This window comes from Polistes dominula, unplaced genomic scaffold (genome assembly GCF_049000335.1).
Source record: "Polistes dominula isolate Pdom_NZ unplaced genomic scaffold, Pdom_raw_medaka contig_24, whole genome shotgun sequence".
Lineage (NCBI taxonomy): Eukaryota > Metazoa > Arthropoda > Insecta > Hymenoptera > Vespidae > Polistes > Polistes dominula.
The window spans coordinates 7,032,475-7,049,410 of record NW_028301150.1 but is presented as its reverse complement, the minus strand read 5'-3'; the positions used below and the strand labels follow the sequence as shown (position 1 = coordinate 7,049,410).

The window sequence follows — 16,936 nt, the reverse complement described above, 5'->3', positions numbered from 1 at the left end:
TAACATAAATGAAATAACATGTAATTATTTATTAAATATAAATATAAATAAAATAACAATTCATGTGAAACGCATGTCAATTACAAAATTGCGTGTAATTATTTACAATAATTTATATTTGTTATCTAACATTTTAAAGTAAAGGATTGTTAAAATATTATAATAATCTAAGTGTTACGATATGGTTGTGTATATATGTATCAAAAAAGGAATATAATCCTTTGCATCCTGAAGTTAGTGAAGTCTTGTTCCGTAATGTACTCCCCCATTACCCCCATAGAAATTCAAAGACAGCACCCACGTTGTTGAGAATTAAGATTACGAAAGAGAAGATCAAAGAGATTTTATGGAAAGGTATGGCAATAGGGTAAAGAAGGGGGGGGGGTCTCTTTTTATCATCGAGGGTGGGCCCTTAACAAGGGCGGCCTATCTTTTTTTTTCTTCTATATTCTTCTTCAACCTCCAACATCCTCCCACCACTTTAACTCCATTTGTATGTACGTAGCATGTTTGCGATCACGTAGTTCGATAATACCATCGAGGAGGTTAATAACGATTGAAATTCGAACGAGTAAAGAAAGAAAACAGAGAAAGAGATCCCGGAGGCTGTGTAATTACATTCTCGTAATCGCTTTTATGTACTCCATTATACATAGTTTTCTTTTTTTGGTTTTTTTTCTTCCTTTTCTTTCTGTCTTACATATACATATTATCTCTTTCATTTATATATTCATTATATTTTATTATCTTTGTTAAATATTATATTATGAATAATATTTCAAATGTTCATAATTAATTTATTTCTTTCTATCAATCTCGTTCAGAAAAAAACAGAAACAAAACAAAACAAAAAGTATAATTAAGTAATAACATTATTAAGATCTTCGGGTATTTTCGGTGAACTTCGAGTATCTTTGGTTAACTTCAAGTATCTACGACAAACTTCGGGTTCACATGTGCAACTATCGGAAAATCATATAAACAATATATTTAATAAAAGAATTTTGATAGAAACCAATATGTCAGTCTGAAAGTGAATTTCAAAGAGAACGGTGCTCCGAACATTATTACCCAGTGCTTCTAAATTAGTATACACATTTTTTCGAATAATTAACAATTAAATAAGGTTTATTAAATTCATTATTGTTCTGTATTAATAATTATAATCATTTAAACATATATTCATTGTGTGTTTTAAATATTAAATACCTATTACCGTAATTTGAATATTAATTAATTTTTAATAAATAATAATATACTATAAAACTTATGTTTTATTAGATTAGAATTTTGTCCTCGAAATCATCACTGCGCAGGAACATTAAAATAAATATACCTTTGTTATAAACAATTAAATAAAAAAAAAGTAAAAAAAAAACAAAAACTGAGAACGTTATAATCCTAAATTCTATTAACTAGGTGGATTATTACGGCAAATTTATATTTCATATAAAAATATATTTTATTTTTATAATTTACCATCTAGTGTCCATTCAAAGAACTAATTGATCTACGTACACTCATACAGATTTTCACACGTAGCGCTCGAATCAGAGCATATGCAGGCGCACACGCAAGCACACACATTATACAACGATTAGTATACAAGAATAGTGGGGGAGGGGGAGGCTACGAAACACTGCAAAAAGAATAAGCCAATATAATAAGAAACAATTGTATGCTGGTCTTCTATCTTATTCTCCTCTTGCAAGCTAAATCCCATATATATATATTATGAGTTTGTCTCTTTTTAATGACGATTTCCGTTTCATCGTATTTTACACACTTCCGATTCACCAATTTCCAAATCACCCAGATTCTAAAGAAGTTTTCACTTAAAAAAAGAAAAAAAAAAACAGGAAAAAGAATGTTCTCCTCGTTCTTTCGAAATTCGTGCCTGATTGCCAGCTCATCTGAAGCTTAACAGGTTTACCATGCCGGAGGGCTGATTCCTCGAAGAAAGGTGGAAGAAGTAGGAGGAGAAGAGACGGGGAGGGGGAGGAGGAAGAGAGGAACGAAACGAGCATGGTTCGTCGATCTCCAAAGCTTCGATTTTCCGGCCTTATGCATCCTTATTTGCATCCACATATGCTTTTTCTTATTATTATTCTTATTATTCTTCCTTCAGGATCAGGATCATAGTCATCAGAATCAACATCATCAAAACGACGGAATTTACGTTTTGTTTTTATTTATTCTTTTATTTCTTTTCTTTTTTTTTCTTTCTTTCTTTTTATCAATTTCTTTTTCCTTTGTCACTTTGATGTAGATGGTTATTATCCCATATACGTATGTATATATTCCATGTGCGTAAATACGTATATATGTATTATATATTAGGGTGGATTCAAACAAAATTCGCGCGTTTTAAATTAATAAATTAATAAACATTTTTAAAAATTAAAATATATTTAAATTGTATTTTGTAATTTATTAAATATTTGAATATATATTGAATTATTAAATATTAAATATAATAATCTTTATTTTTATTAATTTATTTTAATAAATCTGAAGCTATCGGAAATAAAACACATTAAACGTACGAACTAATGATTTACCCTAATAACACCTGGTGGTATACACGTGTATCGAGGTAATTCATCCAAGGTTGTAAAGGTGATTTGGATCTAATAGGAATGATGATATCGAACATCGATAAATCGTTTTTTTATATATAGGAATCTTGTTACTGTTACTATACTACTTCTGGTGTTTATGATCATACTACTCGATACTCTCGTACTTTCGTACTCGTGATCGATGATAACGATTATGGTGATAACTGTGATGTGTTGTTATTGATATTGTTGTTGATATTATTTTTGTTGTTGTTGAAGTTGTTTATAAATGAATGAAATCATTAATCTCGTAAGAAAGAAAAAAAATGAGATTAAGTATTAACGTTGTGTTGTATACGTTTTAACTTCGCATAGAATCGTGTTACGATATCATTCCCGATACTTAGGTTACGATTATCGGTTTTCTTCCCCCTTACTCTCACACCCTCCACCGCCACCTCATTCATTCATGTCACATTATCTCTTTTCTATTATATTTTTTTTCTTTTTTTTCTTTTTCTCTCTTTCTATCTTTCTTTATATATGTTTTTGTTCGTTCAATCAATTCATTATTTTATTGTTTTTTAACTTTATATTTGGAATGTTTATGTTTTTTAAATTGGATGTAAGATACAATTTTTTTTTTAGATGAAATATCACACAATTTGTGAGTTATTTAACGTTGTTTTTTTTATTTATAATAATAGGTAATAATAATTAATATCTTACAAAAAATAATTTTAATGTTTCATTCAAATCATCAAAATTGGCTAAAAAAAAAATTAATGATAATTGCGATTGATTAATTATGAAAAATTAGAGTAAGTCTATTTATAGACAATAAATGAATATATATGGAGTATTCCAAACCAAATCAACCACTTTTGACCCTGACCCTTTTTAATTTGGCTAAAAGTTTTTTATCCCATTTTACCCTATGAAAAACAGTTCTCAGAATGTTTTTAAATTTTTTACCAAACCCAAAAATAATTATTAATTTAAAAAAAAAATAGCTCTTTTTTTTTTTAAATGGCTATAACTTCTTCATTCAACCTATTGGGACGTTTTGTTTTTAAATTTTTGTTCTTAAATGTACTTTCGAGAAAAAAATACAAAAACATTTTAAGATGATAAACTCCCTGAAATTTTCGCATTTTTTAAGAAAAACTGTTATTTTCTCGAAGTTCGCCATTTTTCATTTTTTTTTATTTTCTAAAAAAAAACTTTGTATAATTTTGCGATTGTCCCCTCCAACCCCAGAGTGGGCCAAGTTAGTTTTTTATTCTTTTTTATTTAATTAAACAAAAATTTTTAATTTTCTTTTTTGAAACCTTTGTTTATATAATAAAATTAATGCAATTAAACAATTTTACAATATTATATACTCAATTTATAGTCTCAACCTACAAGTTTTTCAATCAAATAAAAAAAATAAAAAACTAACTCGGCCCACTCTGGGATTGGAGGGTACAATCGCAGAAATAGTCAAAGTTTTTTTTTAGAAAATAAAAAAAAAATGAAAAATGGCGAACTTCGAGAAAATAACGGTTTTTCTCAAAAAATGTGAAAATTTCAGGGAGTTTATAATCTTAAAATTTTTTTGTATTTTTTTTCCGAAAGTACATTTAAAAACAAAAATTAAAAAAAAAACGTTTTAATAGGTTGAATTTTGAAGAAGTTATAGTTATTTAAAAAATAAAGAGCCATTTTTTTTTTAAATTAATTATTTTTTTTGGGTTTGGTAAAAAAATTTGAAAAAATTCTGAGAACTGTTTCTCATAGGGTAAAATAGGATAAAAAACTTTCAGCCAAATCGAAAAGGGTTAGGGTCAAATGTGGTTGATTTAGTATGGAATATCCCATATATTTTTGTAATTAAGTTCGGTTGAACACAAAAACAAAAAAAATTGATATAATCAAATTATTTATACGTTGACGTATTAATAGAAATCCATTGATTAACTTAATTATATTTATATTTTTTAAATTGACTAATATGCTATAAACCTAATTAATTTTTTCGAAATAATGAAAAAATCGACTTGCACATTAGTTTTTTTTTTTAATAAACAATCAGTTTCTTTATTATTTCGAATAAATAATTATTTGCTAATCTCTTTTCGTATCTTCTCTGTTCTTTAATTTTATTTCCCCTACCCACAAAAAATAGTGATTCACACGAAGGCAGGAACGAGAATATGGTGGGGTGGGGATAATCGCTGGGAAGAAAAAAAAAGAAAAGAAAAATAAATCCGAAAAAAATAACAAATAAAAAAAGAAACAAAAACAACAAAATTGATATCGGTTGAAAACGGAACAAATCGCGATGAAACGGTACAATGAGTTCCCGTCGTCGGTCTTTCTGAATTAAAACGTTTTTGAAAACCTTCACGAATTTAGGCTAAAGGCGGCTCTTGGTGTGACGGGACCCCCTTCAACGAAGAAATTCGAAACGTTTCGTCGACCAACTTGTGTCCTTCGGTTAAACGTTAAAATTCAACGTATTCCAATGTCAAGGGTTAATCTTTTTTTAAAGTTAAAAACAATTATATACGGTTGTGCTTCTTGCTTATTGGTAGACCACCACGTCGTTTTTTTCATAATTTACATTATATGAATATATATATAATATATAAAAAATAAATATTTTATTTTTTCCTCGTAAATATTTCATTACTTTTGTATAATATATTACATTGTAACACACACACACACACACACACACACAGATAGTCTTATTATTTTCATTGACGTTTAATTAAAAATCAAAATAATAATAATAATAATAATAATAATAATAATATCATCATCATCATCATCATCATCATCATCATCATCATCATCATCATCATCATCATCATCATCATCATCATCATCATCATCATCATCATCATCATCATCATCATCATCATCATCATCATCATCATCATCATCATCATCATCATCATCATCATCATCATCATCATCATCATCATCATCATCATCATCATCATCATCATCATCATCATCATCATCATCATCATCATCATCATCATCATCATCATCATCATCATCATCATCATCATCATCATCATCATCATCATCATCATCATCATCATCATCATCATCATCATCATCATCATCATCATCATCATCATCATCATCATCATCATCATCATCATCATCATCATCATCATCATCATCATCATCATCATCATCATCATCATCATCATCATCATCATCATCATCATCATCATCATCATCATCATCATCATCATCATCATCATCATCATCATCATCATCATCATCATCATCATCATCATCATCATCATCATCATCATCATCATCATCATCATCATCATCATCATCATCATCATCATCATCATCATCATCATCATCATCATCATCATCATCATCATCATCATCATCATCATCATCATCATCATCATCATCATCATCATCATCATCATCATCATCATCATCATCATCATCATCATCATCATCATCATCATCATCATCATCATCATCATCATCATCATCATCATCATCATCATCATCATCATCATCATCATCATCATCATCATCATCATCATCATCATCATCATCATCATCATCATCATCATCATCATCATCATCATCATCATCATCATCATCATCATCATCATCATCATCATCATCATCATCATCATCATCATCATCATCATCATCATCATCATCATCATCATCATCATCATCATCATCATCATCATCATCATCATCATCATCATCATCATCATCATCATCATCATCATCATCATCATCATCATCATCATCATCATCATCATCATCATCATCATCATCATCATCATCATCATCATCATCATCATCATCATCATCATCATCATCATCATCATCATCATCATCATCATCATCACCTCTCTCTCTCTCTCTCTCTCTCTCTCTAACGATTCACTTTCGTTGTCGTTTAAAAATCAAGAGGAAAAACATGACTAATTGTAAAATTATCGTTAGGACAGAAAAAAAAGAAAAAAAAGAAAAAAATGAAAGTAAGTAGAGAAAATAAAAATCACAAATGAACAAGGCGTATGAAATTTCAACTTAATTCGCATGTTAAACGAAGTACTTCCCGTTTTGGGAATATCAACGATAACAAATTTAAATGCATAGGTACATACACACACATACACGCATACACATCATATATATAATACGTTCCATGTCATTTGGACAATGTAAACGCTTTAATAATGAAACATTTAATCGAGCTTGGTGTTCGCATAAGCTTCGCATAAAGCTTAGTACGTTCCCGCACCGGTTTCCAACCAGTCTCCCCCTAAAGAATTCGTCTCGCGTCAATTTATTATTCACGAATGTTATATTATACGTATTCCACGAGACGAATATTTTTCCCTCGGTGTTGTACACACAGTGGCAGTTTAAAAAGAACACAGTGCTTGGTCATGAATAAAACTCATTCCGAAAAGAGGATTTGTTGTACATATATATACATACGTACATCTATATATGAAAGTATGTATAAGTGAATACGTTCTTGAGTTTATATGTGCCATCGTACGTGCGCATGAATTCCTGAGATGTGTATGTGCATACTTCTTGTTTGTGTGTGTTTGTACATAAGATTGAGTGCATGCATTATTAATTTGTTTTTTGGCGGTGAATGCACCAACCAACCAACCAACCCCTCTTTCCATTTCTTTTTTTTTCTTTATGTTTTTGTTTTTTTTATTTTGTTTTGTGACTCTTCTGTTAAAGTTCTTGTGTAAGTTAACGCGTGCATTATGTATATATATATATATATATGTATATATATTATAACTTCTTCCTACGCCCATATAAATTCGTTACTCTTATATATCTCTGAACGCGTGCTCGAACAAACGTACGACAGGTGTGGACGTCGTATGTCTTATTATACTTTAATCGATATCCAAATAATTTCCAATAATTTATACATATATGCATATATGTATGTATATATCAAGAGCTTGCAATATTCTATTAAATGTGTGTGTGTACATATATATATACATATATATATATATGTAGTAAATAAATTGTTGGCTCGGTAAATTAAGAATAATATTTCTCTACAGATTTTATATCAAAATATATACTTTTATTTATATTAAAAATATATAAACACAAAATATTCTGATATTTTTTTACTAATAATTTATTTTCATAGTTTTAGCCAATTAAATATTTAATTAATATTTTTTGAATTTCTTTTCTTTTTTTTTTTTTTGAATAAATATTTCGTTGACTTTAAAATAGACGTTGGATTAATAATTTTTTAAATTAATAATAAAAAAAGAACGATCATTCGAAAAAATAAGCCAGCCCTTCTCACCCTTTTTTTTCTATTTCTTCAATCGAAAATTAAATATGATAATACATATTTATGGAAAAAATAATATACGACTATAATAATTTAACCGAGTAATTTTATAAGATCTAATTATAAAAAAAAGAAAAGTTATAAAATAAATCTTTTTCTCCATCCACCCATCCATCTCTCGTTTTAACGATAAAATAGTGTCGAGGATATGAAGAAACTGTATATTCGTTTTTTTTTTTTAATTTTCGGGATAAATTTTATTAAAAAAATAAAAAAAGAAGAAAATTGTAAAAAAATTTTTGTAAATAAATAGGTGTTGCGCAAAAAACAAAACGAAAAGAAAAAACTAGCTTACCAATGACAGCACAGTTACGAACACCAATAGGGGGATCCTCGTCAATGTCGTTGGACGATGTTGACTCGGTGACAGGAGGCACCCGGTAGATAGCATGTTGCAAAGAGGATGCCATCATTGAGTCTTTCTCGTTTTCACGCCAATGCTCAGTAGGTTTAATGAAATAACTTCCGCTCGAAGTTCTCATATGACCCGTCTGAAAATGGATAACAATTAAAACAAATTTATTACATTTTACATGTACGATATAATTACTTGTTTTTTATTTTTTTTATTTTTTTTAATTTTTACGTAGCTATATAGCACAATCCGAATTTTCGTTTATATTTAATTTCATTTTTCGTATTTATATTATTCATTTATATATGTGTAATATAAAAAGTTTAATTTTAATTGTTATAAAATAATTTAGATATATGTTTATATATTGATTAATTTATATGTATATTTATGTAACATTATATGTGATATATTTTATAAGTTGTAATATATTGATTGATTTATATGTATATTTATGTAATATTACATATGATATATACATATAATAAGTTCAAATCTTATTCTTATAAGATAATTTAGAAATATATTTTACATATTGATTGATTTATTCTTCAAAATATTTTATTCAAAATTTATTATTCAAAATATTTCTTTCATATAGAAAATTTTCGAAGATATTTACATTACAATTGCATATATTATTAATTGTTTAAAATTGACAATAATAGGTATACGGATTTCCGAATACTTTTCGGATTAAATACTGTAATATTATATTAATTAATTTTGTCAAATCTAAAATTACATATGCTATTCGCAGTCTTAATAATAAATATTTTGTTATGAATAATTTTTGTATGATTCATTTAACTTTCTTCCCCCTCTTAATGATATGCGAAAGGGGATAAAAGTTTTGAACGAAGGAGGAAAAAAACCTACATTGAAAAAAAATTAAATTATTATGTTTATATAACAATATATATTTAAGTAATATGACGTGTTATAGAGATTGGCATAAATACAATATATATATACATATCCTAAGTTTCTATGCGTAACATGGGACACACGCGTTAGGCTAGACAAGAAATACGCCCACGTAAATCCACCTACGCTTGCATTCCGTACTTGCCGAGAATAAAAAAGAAAGAAGGGGACAGTAGACATACATATACGTCTATACATACATGCATGCATGCATCAATGCATACATACATACATATATATATATATATATAAGGAGTGGAAGAGAATAGAAGGATCGTTCTCACGACATTTCTAAATCCACCTTTCGTCTCGTCTCGTGTCTCGTTAATAGAAACGAGAAAAGAATGGTGATAATGAGATCGAGAAAATCAGAAAATAGTAAAACAAAAAAATAGAAGAAGAAGAAGGAACAAGGTTGTTGGAAGAAAAATAATTAAACAGAAGAAAAGAAGAAAATAAACGATTAAAGGTATACTGACGTATCTAATTATACTGTGACACGTGCAAAATTGAAATGCATAAATAAATTACAGGTAGACCACCTACAACATGATTTCACTATAACACGATTCATATAATATAAAAGTGTACTTCAAGATTGCATTGGATAACATTTGATTTTTGCTTAACATATTTCAAAATATAAATTACTTTAAAATATTTAACGCTAACGAATAAGTCACACGGTTTCAAACAACGTGGCATTTTTTAGGAATATATTTAACGTGTTACTTGAATTAAATAAAAATAAAGATTGGTAATAATAAATAATAGAATAAAAAGGAAAAATAAACAAAATAAATGAAAGAAAAAAAGATATATATTACATATACATGTGTATATTAATTAAAATCAAGTTTAAATCATTCACAAAAAGAAAGAAAAAAAGAAACATTTAAAATCTTATCAACCTTTTAAAAGTTCAATTGAATTATTACAAAAGCAAATGATGAAAAACGATACTTCGATCGAATAATCAATATAATCGAATACCATTAACAATCTTGAATTTATTTAAGTAACGATGAGAATGAAATGATTGAAGAAATTGACGATTGAGAGAAGAGTTACACTTTATCTATATACACACATGTACACACATACACAGACATATATACATATTAAAGAGATACGAAGTCTACCTAATTAATTATTGCTATTAATAATGTGATTCTCTTTTACTTTGATCTTTTTCTTTTTTTCTTTCATTCTTTCTTTCTTTCTTTTTCCCTCTTCCTGTGTACTTGTGATCAAAGGAAACCTGACTGGCTATATAATGATACACCATAGCTCGTTATAGGAATTACGAGGAGGCCGAGTTAACAGGTACTAAGGGATATTTATCGATTATCAACGCCTCCTTAACGCCAACCGTTCTATCCTATCTTCTTCATAGTAAGCAAATACATAGATAGTTGTATCTAAATATCTTCTTGAATCTTTAAAAAAAAACATGATCATACTCACTAATTTCCTAGTAAAAGAAAAATAATCCAAAACTAAAATCAATAAATTCAAAATATTAATTTTAGTTTTTTATGTTCAAATTTAATTAGCGATAGAAAAAGTTCTTATTTCGAGAATTTTATTCGAAAATTTGAGAAAACAAAAATAATAATAATCATATGAGTAAATAAAAGCATCTTATTCTCTTCTGAAAAAAATAAATAGAAAAATAATAATGTTAAAAAAAAGATCCTTAACAATCCTTATAAATTATGATAACTAGAACAATTCGAAATTGTGATGATAAAGAAAAAAAGATGATAATAATAAAATATTAATATAAAAAGAAAAAAAAAGAAAACAAAATCAAAACTCTCTAAAAATCTAATGAAAAAAATAAGAAAAAAGAATTATAAAGATATTCAGAAAAGGGTTTGTAGTAAACTCGTAGAAAGTTCATTCCAAGTCCACGATCACTTATTCTTTATTTTCTTTCTTTCTCTTCCTTCTTCTTCTTCTTCTTCTTCTTCTTCTTCTTCTTCTTCTTCTTTTTCTAGAAGTTCTTTTTGCATTCTACACTTTGCATCCTGCATTCTGCCGTTACCACTTATCCCCTTTATGGTCGGGCATCTAACACGATAGTAATGCAAAAGGATATTGCGGCATTTTCGAAGGACCAAAAGAATGAAAGAATGAAAGAAATAAAGAGATGGTAAGATATAGAAAGATATATTTGATATTGCAAGAGAAGAAGAGTAGTAGTCTCTTGAGGTGCATGCTGCAGTCAACCCAATGCAAGTAGTTGCACCTGGTTACATTGCTTATGTTAGCGAACGAAAGGACAAACTCCAAAGGCCCTTTCAGTTGTCGTTTTCCCATTCGTACTATGTCTTCTCGCCACTGATGTTCCTGAATCCCTGAATCCTTGGCTACTACTTCAATTGATCCTCCCTTATTCCCCATCTCCCCACTCTTCTATTTAAGGATTATGCACAACCCTAAATGGTTTTACAGAAGGATCCCGACGATATTGAATATGCGATATAAACAAAAATCTCATTGTTCGTTCTTTTTTTTACTGTTTTCTTCTTTTTTTAATCAAATTTATTAGAATTGCGATTTATTTTTTTTCTACGGCAAAAAATTATGATATTTGATCGTTGATTGTGACCTTGATTAAATAAATGAGATAAGTGTCTTATCTTAATTTAAGCCAACTAACTTGGCCTGCGAGCCAAGTTAGGCTCGTTTGTATTACAATTTTATCATATTTTTGGTGTTCAAGGTCGTTCGAAAATCACGATACAGGTATGCTTAAAATTTATTTTGTCACCCGTTACACGATATAAAAAAAAATTAAAAAGAAAAACACGCACGCTTATGAAATAAAATTATATTTAAGAGTTTGAAAAAAAATCCATTAAAAAAAAAAAAAAAGAAAAAAAAAACAACCAAAGAGAAATTTCTTTTCAACGATAATGATACCACTGTTAAAATCATCAATCATAATCATAATATATGTCTTATTATTAAATATTTTTCGTATCATTAAAAACAAAGAAAATATTTATATAGACTAATTCAATTGAGACACCTTGTATATTATATGTTTATATGAATATATATATGTAATATGTCTTTCACGAATGCAAGTCTGTTATGATGAACTCATGACTGCTTGCATTTGAAATATTCGAGTAGAATCACTGTGAGATAAAGCTATGAGTCCAAACATCGATTAACATAACGATCCCAATACGATGTGTATGTATATATGTATGTATGTGTGTATGTTTATGTGTATACGTAAGAGAACGAATTGCATAAATACAGTAATACATCCTGAGGCTACAAACGAACGAAAATAAACATTCTAATGCCGTTTTGCAGGAAATCGTTTTATCGATTTGAATTATTATTGGTTCGATTTACATACATCGAAATTATATTTCAAAATGGATACCTTGCTTTTCTTACCAAATTCTCACAATGTTACATTGAAATTTTTTTCTAACCTATCATTCTGATTTTCCTTGTGATGTATTTAATATTTTTATTTTTTCTTTGTTTTTTTTTTTATTTCAAAATCAGTTAATGAATAATTTTAAATGATAACTAAAAATAACAATTGTAGTTACGTTTATTATGAATTTGTTGTCTTTTCTTTTTCAGTGTTACCAAAAAAACCATATGTAATCCAAAAAAAATCTCAAAATAATTTAATTTATTATTTCAATATTTAGATGTGATAAAATATTGAAAAAGAAAAGATAGTTGACTTATTCGCAACAGCTAATGAGTAAATTATTATATGAAAAGAAAATTCAAAAGCCATTAAAAAACAAAAAAAAAGAGAATAATTTTCTAACCTCAGAAAAGAAAAGAAAAAACGAACTGCAACGAGTAGTGATAAATCCTTCGATTAATATAATAGCCATAAAGATTATTTATTCCAATATAAAATAAACTATAATCGATGAAAAAAAACGAAGAAACATATTTAAAAAAAAAATAAACAAATATATATAAAAAAACACGATAACTCATATTGATAACGTTCTTTCCACCCGTGTTACGTCACCCTTCTTTTTATCTTATATAATTTTCCCGAAAGAAAAAAACATTTAGAAGGTAAGAGAAAAAAGAAAAAAGGGAGAATGAAGGAAGAAAAGGAATAGGGTGGAGTGGGAGGAGGAGGAAAGGGCTGCTAAGAGCTCGTGTAAAACGTATCGGACTCGTCGAAAGGTCGATGAGATCTTCCTGCGGAGAACTTCGAGGTCGTTGGCAGCGTTTGCAATAGGGAGGGGGGGGGTTAGAGAATAAGAGGTTTCCAACAGAACAGAACAGAAAGAGAAAGAGAAAGAGTGGGTGGGGGTTGGGGGGATGAAAAAGATAGAAAGAGACAGAAGAAAAACGACGTTCTTACCAAGAGTTCTCGGTAACCCTGAAGTCTCTCTTTGTGCCCCATGTTTCTATCTCTTTCTCTCTCTCTTTCTCTCTCTCTTTCTTTCTTTCTCTCTTTCTCTTTCTTCTAGCCCCCTCCTCCCCCAACCATTTCCACCACCACCATCATTCCTTTAGACAAGAGGCTCGAGCAAGCTTATAAGCGACTCTCAAATGCAAATCGTAAACACACATCGCCCCCGCAAATACATTGGTGAACCATTTCCCCACCCCTACCCCCACCTCCACACACAACACGTACGAGCGCCCCCCTGCCCTCTTCATTCAGCCCCGTTCCACCTTTTCGTTTCGTTTAGCTTTTTAGTGTTCTGTTCTGATACATCAAGATGACAAATGAGTATTGTTTACTTATTTAACAATAAGTAATGTTATAAACTTAGAATAGGTAAAAGAAACGGGGAGAAGGAGATGAAGAGGGTGGTAAGTTAGAAAAGTTTTTTTTTTTTAAAGTGGGTCGAGTTGTATTGGTTAGGTAGATCTGCCATTTTTGTCGATAGGTCGAAAGTTTTTTAAAATCGGTATTTAATTGATCAAATTTGGAATCAATTTAAAAAAATTGTTTGAATCGATCGAAAATTTCTAGACTAGGTATTTCGATAATTCGTAAATGGGTTTTTAAATTTATCGATGTAAATGAAAATTTAGATACGTTCAGAAAAATCTTAAGTGAAGAATTGTAAGATAGGTTATTTTAAGAAATCAATTGTTTTTAATTTTAAAACGCATTATGATTGCAATTAAGTTTCTAATTTTAGGGATTGAACATATGTAATCGTATATTATGATAAAATTGTGTTCTCTAAGAGTATTGCAAAAAAATATAATCATTCATAATTATGTTAAATGATTTAACGAAACTTTTGAATAGCCAAAATCAAAACTTTGTATATAAATTTGAACGAATAAGTTTGTTAGTGATAATTAGTAATCGATTTTTCGTGAAATAATATTCTAGGAAATATTTTTATATTTTTTTTTTCTAATTCTTAACATGACGTAATTCTCACGATGGATTCACCATTTGAAATCATTCGAAAGTATTTCTCTTCGACAAAAAAAAAGAGGATTTTATACGACACAAGAAGAATTTGATAACAATGGAATACTTCTGGGTGGGCTTAACCATATTTCCAATACCCAACAACAGGACAACTACCTACCTACTTGTCTTGTCTTTTTACTGAACTTGTCGTTCACATATGCATACGAAAGATTCAATGGGTATATAAACATGACCCATAAGGGTTGAGATTATTTCAACGTTTTATTTTAAATAAAATACACACACACTGAAAGAAAAAATATTTTTTTTTACATAAAAAAGAAACGGTGTCAACGTTCTCTCAACAACAAAAACAACCACAACAACAAAAATATTAAATTATAAAAATATTTAAAATAAAAAACATTTTTTTTAATACTCAAACAACGAAAATTTATATATTCTAAAAAAAACAAATATATTCAATAATTTCGATTATTGAAAAGAATATAAAAAAACATATTATTCAATAATTTTTATTCGTAAAAAAAGATACTTAATAAAATATTTTAAACGAATAATACCGTTGGAAAAGATAATAAGAATATATATATATTTTTTTATATTCTATTACTTTCTATTACGAATAATTTTGTATGGAAATTTTTATCATTTTTCATGATATAAAATATTTATCCTATCCTTTTTTATTTTATTTTTTATTTTGAAATGAAAAGAACAGATTAGATATTGGAGATAATATGAAAAATAATTTGAGTATGTATTTCTTCTTAGGTGGCCAAGCATATATATATAAATATTCTTGGCTTTAAAAAAAAAAAAAGAAAGAAAAAAAATAAAAAAAAATTAAAAAATGTCCAATTAATACCGACTATAATATTACACATTTCAACGAAGGTCGTCGGGTTCCTATGCGACTGGTTGTACCGGCTCAAAAGTCGAATGGAATATCCATGATATTATTCGAGTTTACTGGCATGATTCCAAAACTTTAAACATTGACTCTCTTAACATTTTTACAAATTATTTACGAGAAAGAAAGACGGAAGAAATGTGGAAAATAACAAACGAAAAGTTAATAAAGTTGTCAGTATTTGAAATATTGTCGATAAAAGTATCGGATAATGTGCTTTTTTTTTCTTGCTAGATGTTTTCCTTTTACAGAAATAATATTATAAAAAATACCGATAAATATTTAGAAATTAGAAACACAAGTTATATCATTTAAGAAAAATATGAATATATATATACACGTGTATATCTAAACAAAAGATTGTTTAACACACGCAATGGAAATCAAAAAGATCTTGTTGGATGATTGTTAAAAATTAATTACTCGTTTTTAAATCGAAATCTCTCGGATTCGTAATAAGCGGATCTAACCGAGCTAAAATTTATTGTTTTATAATTTACCACCTAAAATTAATTTACGATATTTTTATTAAATGATAATTCATTTTTATTAACATGTAGAAATCTTTAACTTACTCAAAAAAATTTACGGATCTTTTACCGAGAAACATCTTGCTAATTTTTTTTCTAATTATTATTGTATATTACACATACAATATAATAAGTAAAATTAAATTACAGAAGTTTTATTCGTATTTTCTCACCAAAAATAAATAAAATCATATTATTCGTTAATATTTAAATTATTAATCTAACAAATATTTGCCATATCTGCCAATTTTTGCTAATTATCGATAAAAAACGAATAATAAGAAAAATTATTCCCAATAAAACTAATCAATCAATTACTATTTCTTTTCTTTTGCCATAGCAAATTATCAATAAATCGATAAAATATGACATTATATTATATTTTAATATTTTAATAATTTAAATTCGATTTAATAATTTTAATATCGATAATTATCGATAAAAACGAATAATAAAAACTAGTTCCAATAACTCATCCCCACCTCCCATCCCCACTCTAATCAATTTCTATTTATTTTCTAATTCTATGTGTCTATATGTATGTTTATAGAAATGTTTGCCGTAGCAATGATAATCGTTACAAAAAAAAAAAAGGAATAAAAAAAATTACTTATTCCAACAACTTCCTCCCTACCTACTCTATTTCACCCCACCCTAATCAATCTCTATTTCTTTTCTAACTGTCCTGTGACTATGTTTATGCTGATTTCATTCTCAGCACAGCATCCAACGACCTCGTAAGCAAATAAGCTCTCTCGCACATACCGAGACCGGTCTTCGACATTCTTAACATGCACATACATATATATACAACATAAGCATAATACAACGTACACACA

General features: G+C 28.1%; 1 protein-coding gene across 1 annotated transcript in view; it reads right to left on the bottom strand.

The window, feature by feature from the left end:
• The window catches only part of LOC107066628 (ADAM metallopeptidase with thrombospondin type 1 motif A), a 101,007-nt gene that overhangs the window by 37,426 nt on the left and 46,645 nt on the right, over positions 1–16,936 (bottom strand). The window contains exon 5 of the mRNA XM_015321437.2: positions 8,255–8,450. Within this exon, the coding sequence (XP_015176923.1) occupies positions 8,255–8,450 (196 nt within the window). The remainder of the gene's footprint in view (positions 1–8,254; positions 8,451–16,936) is intronic.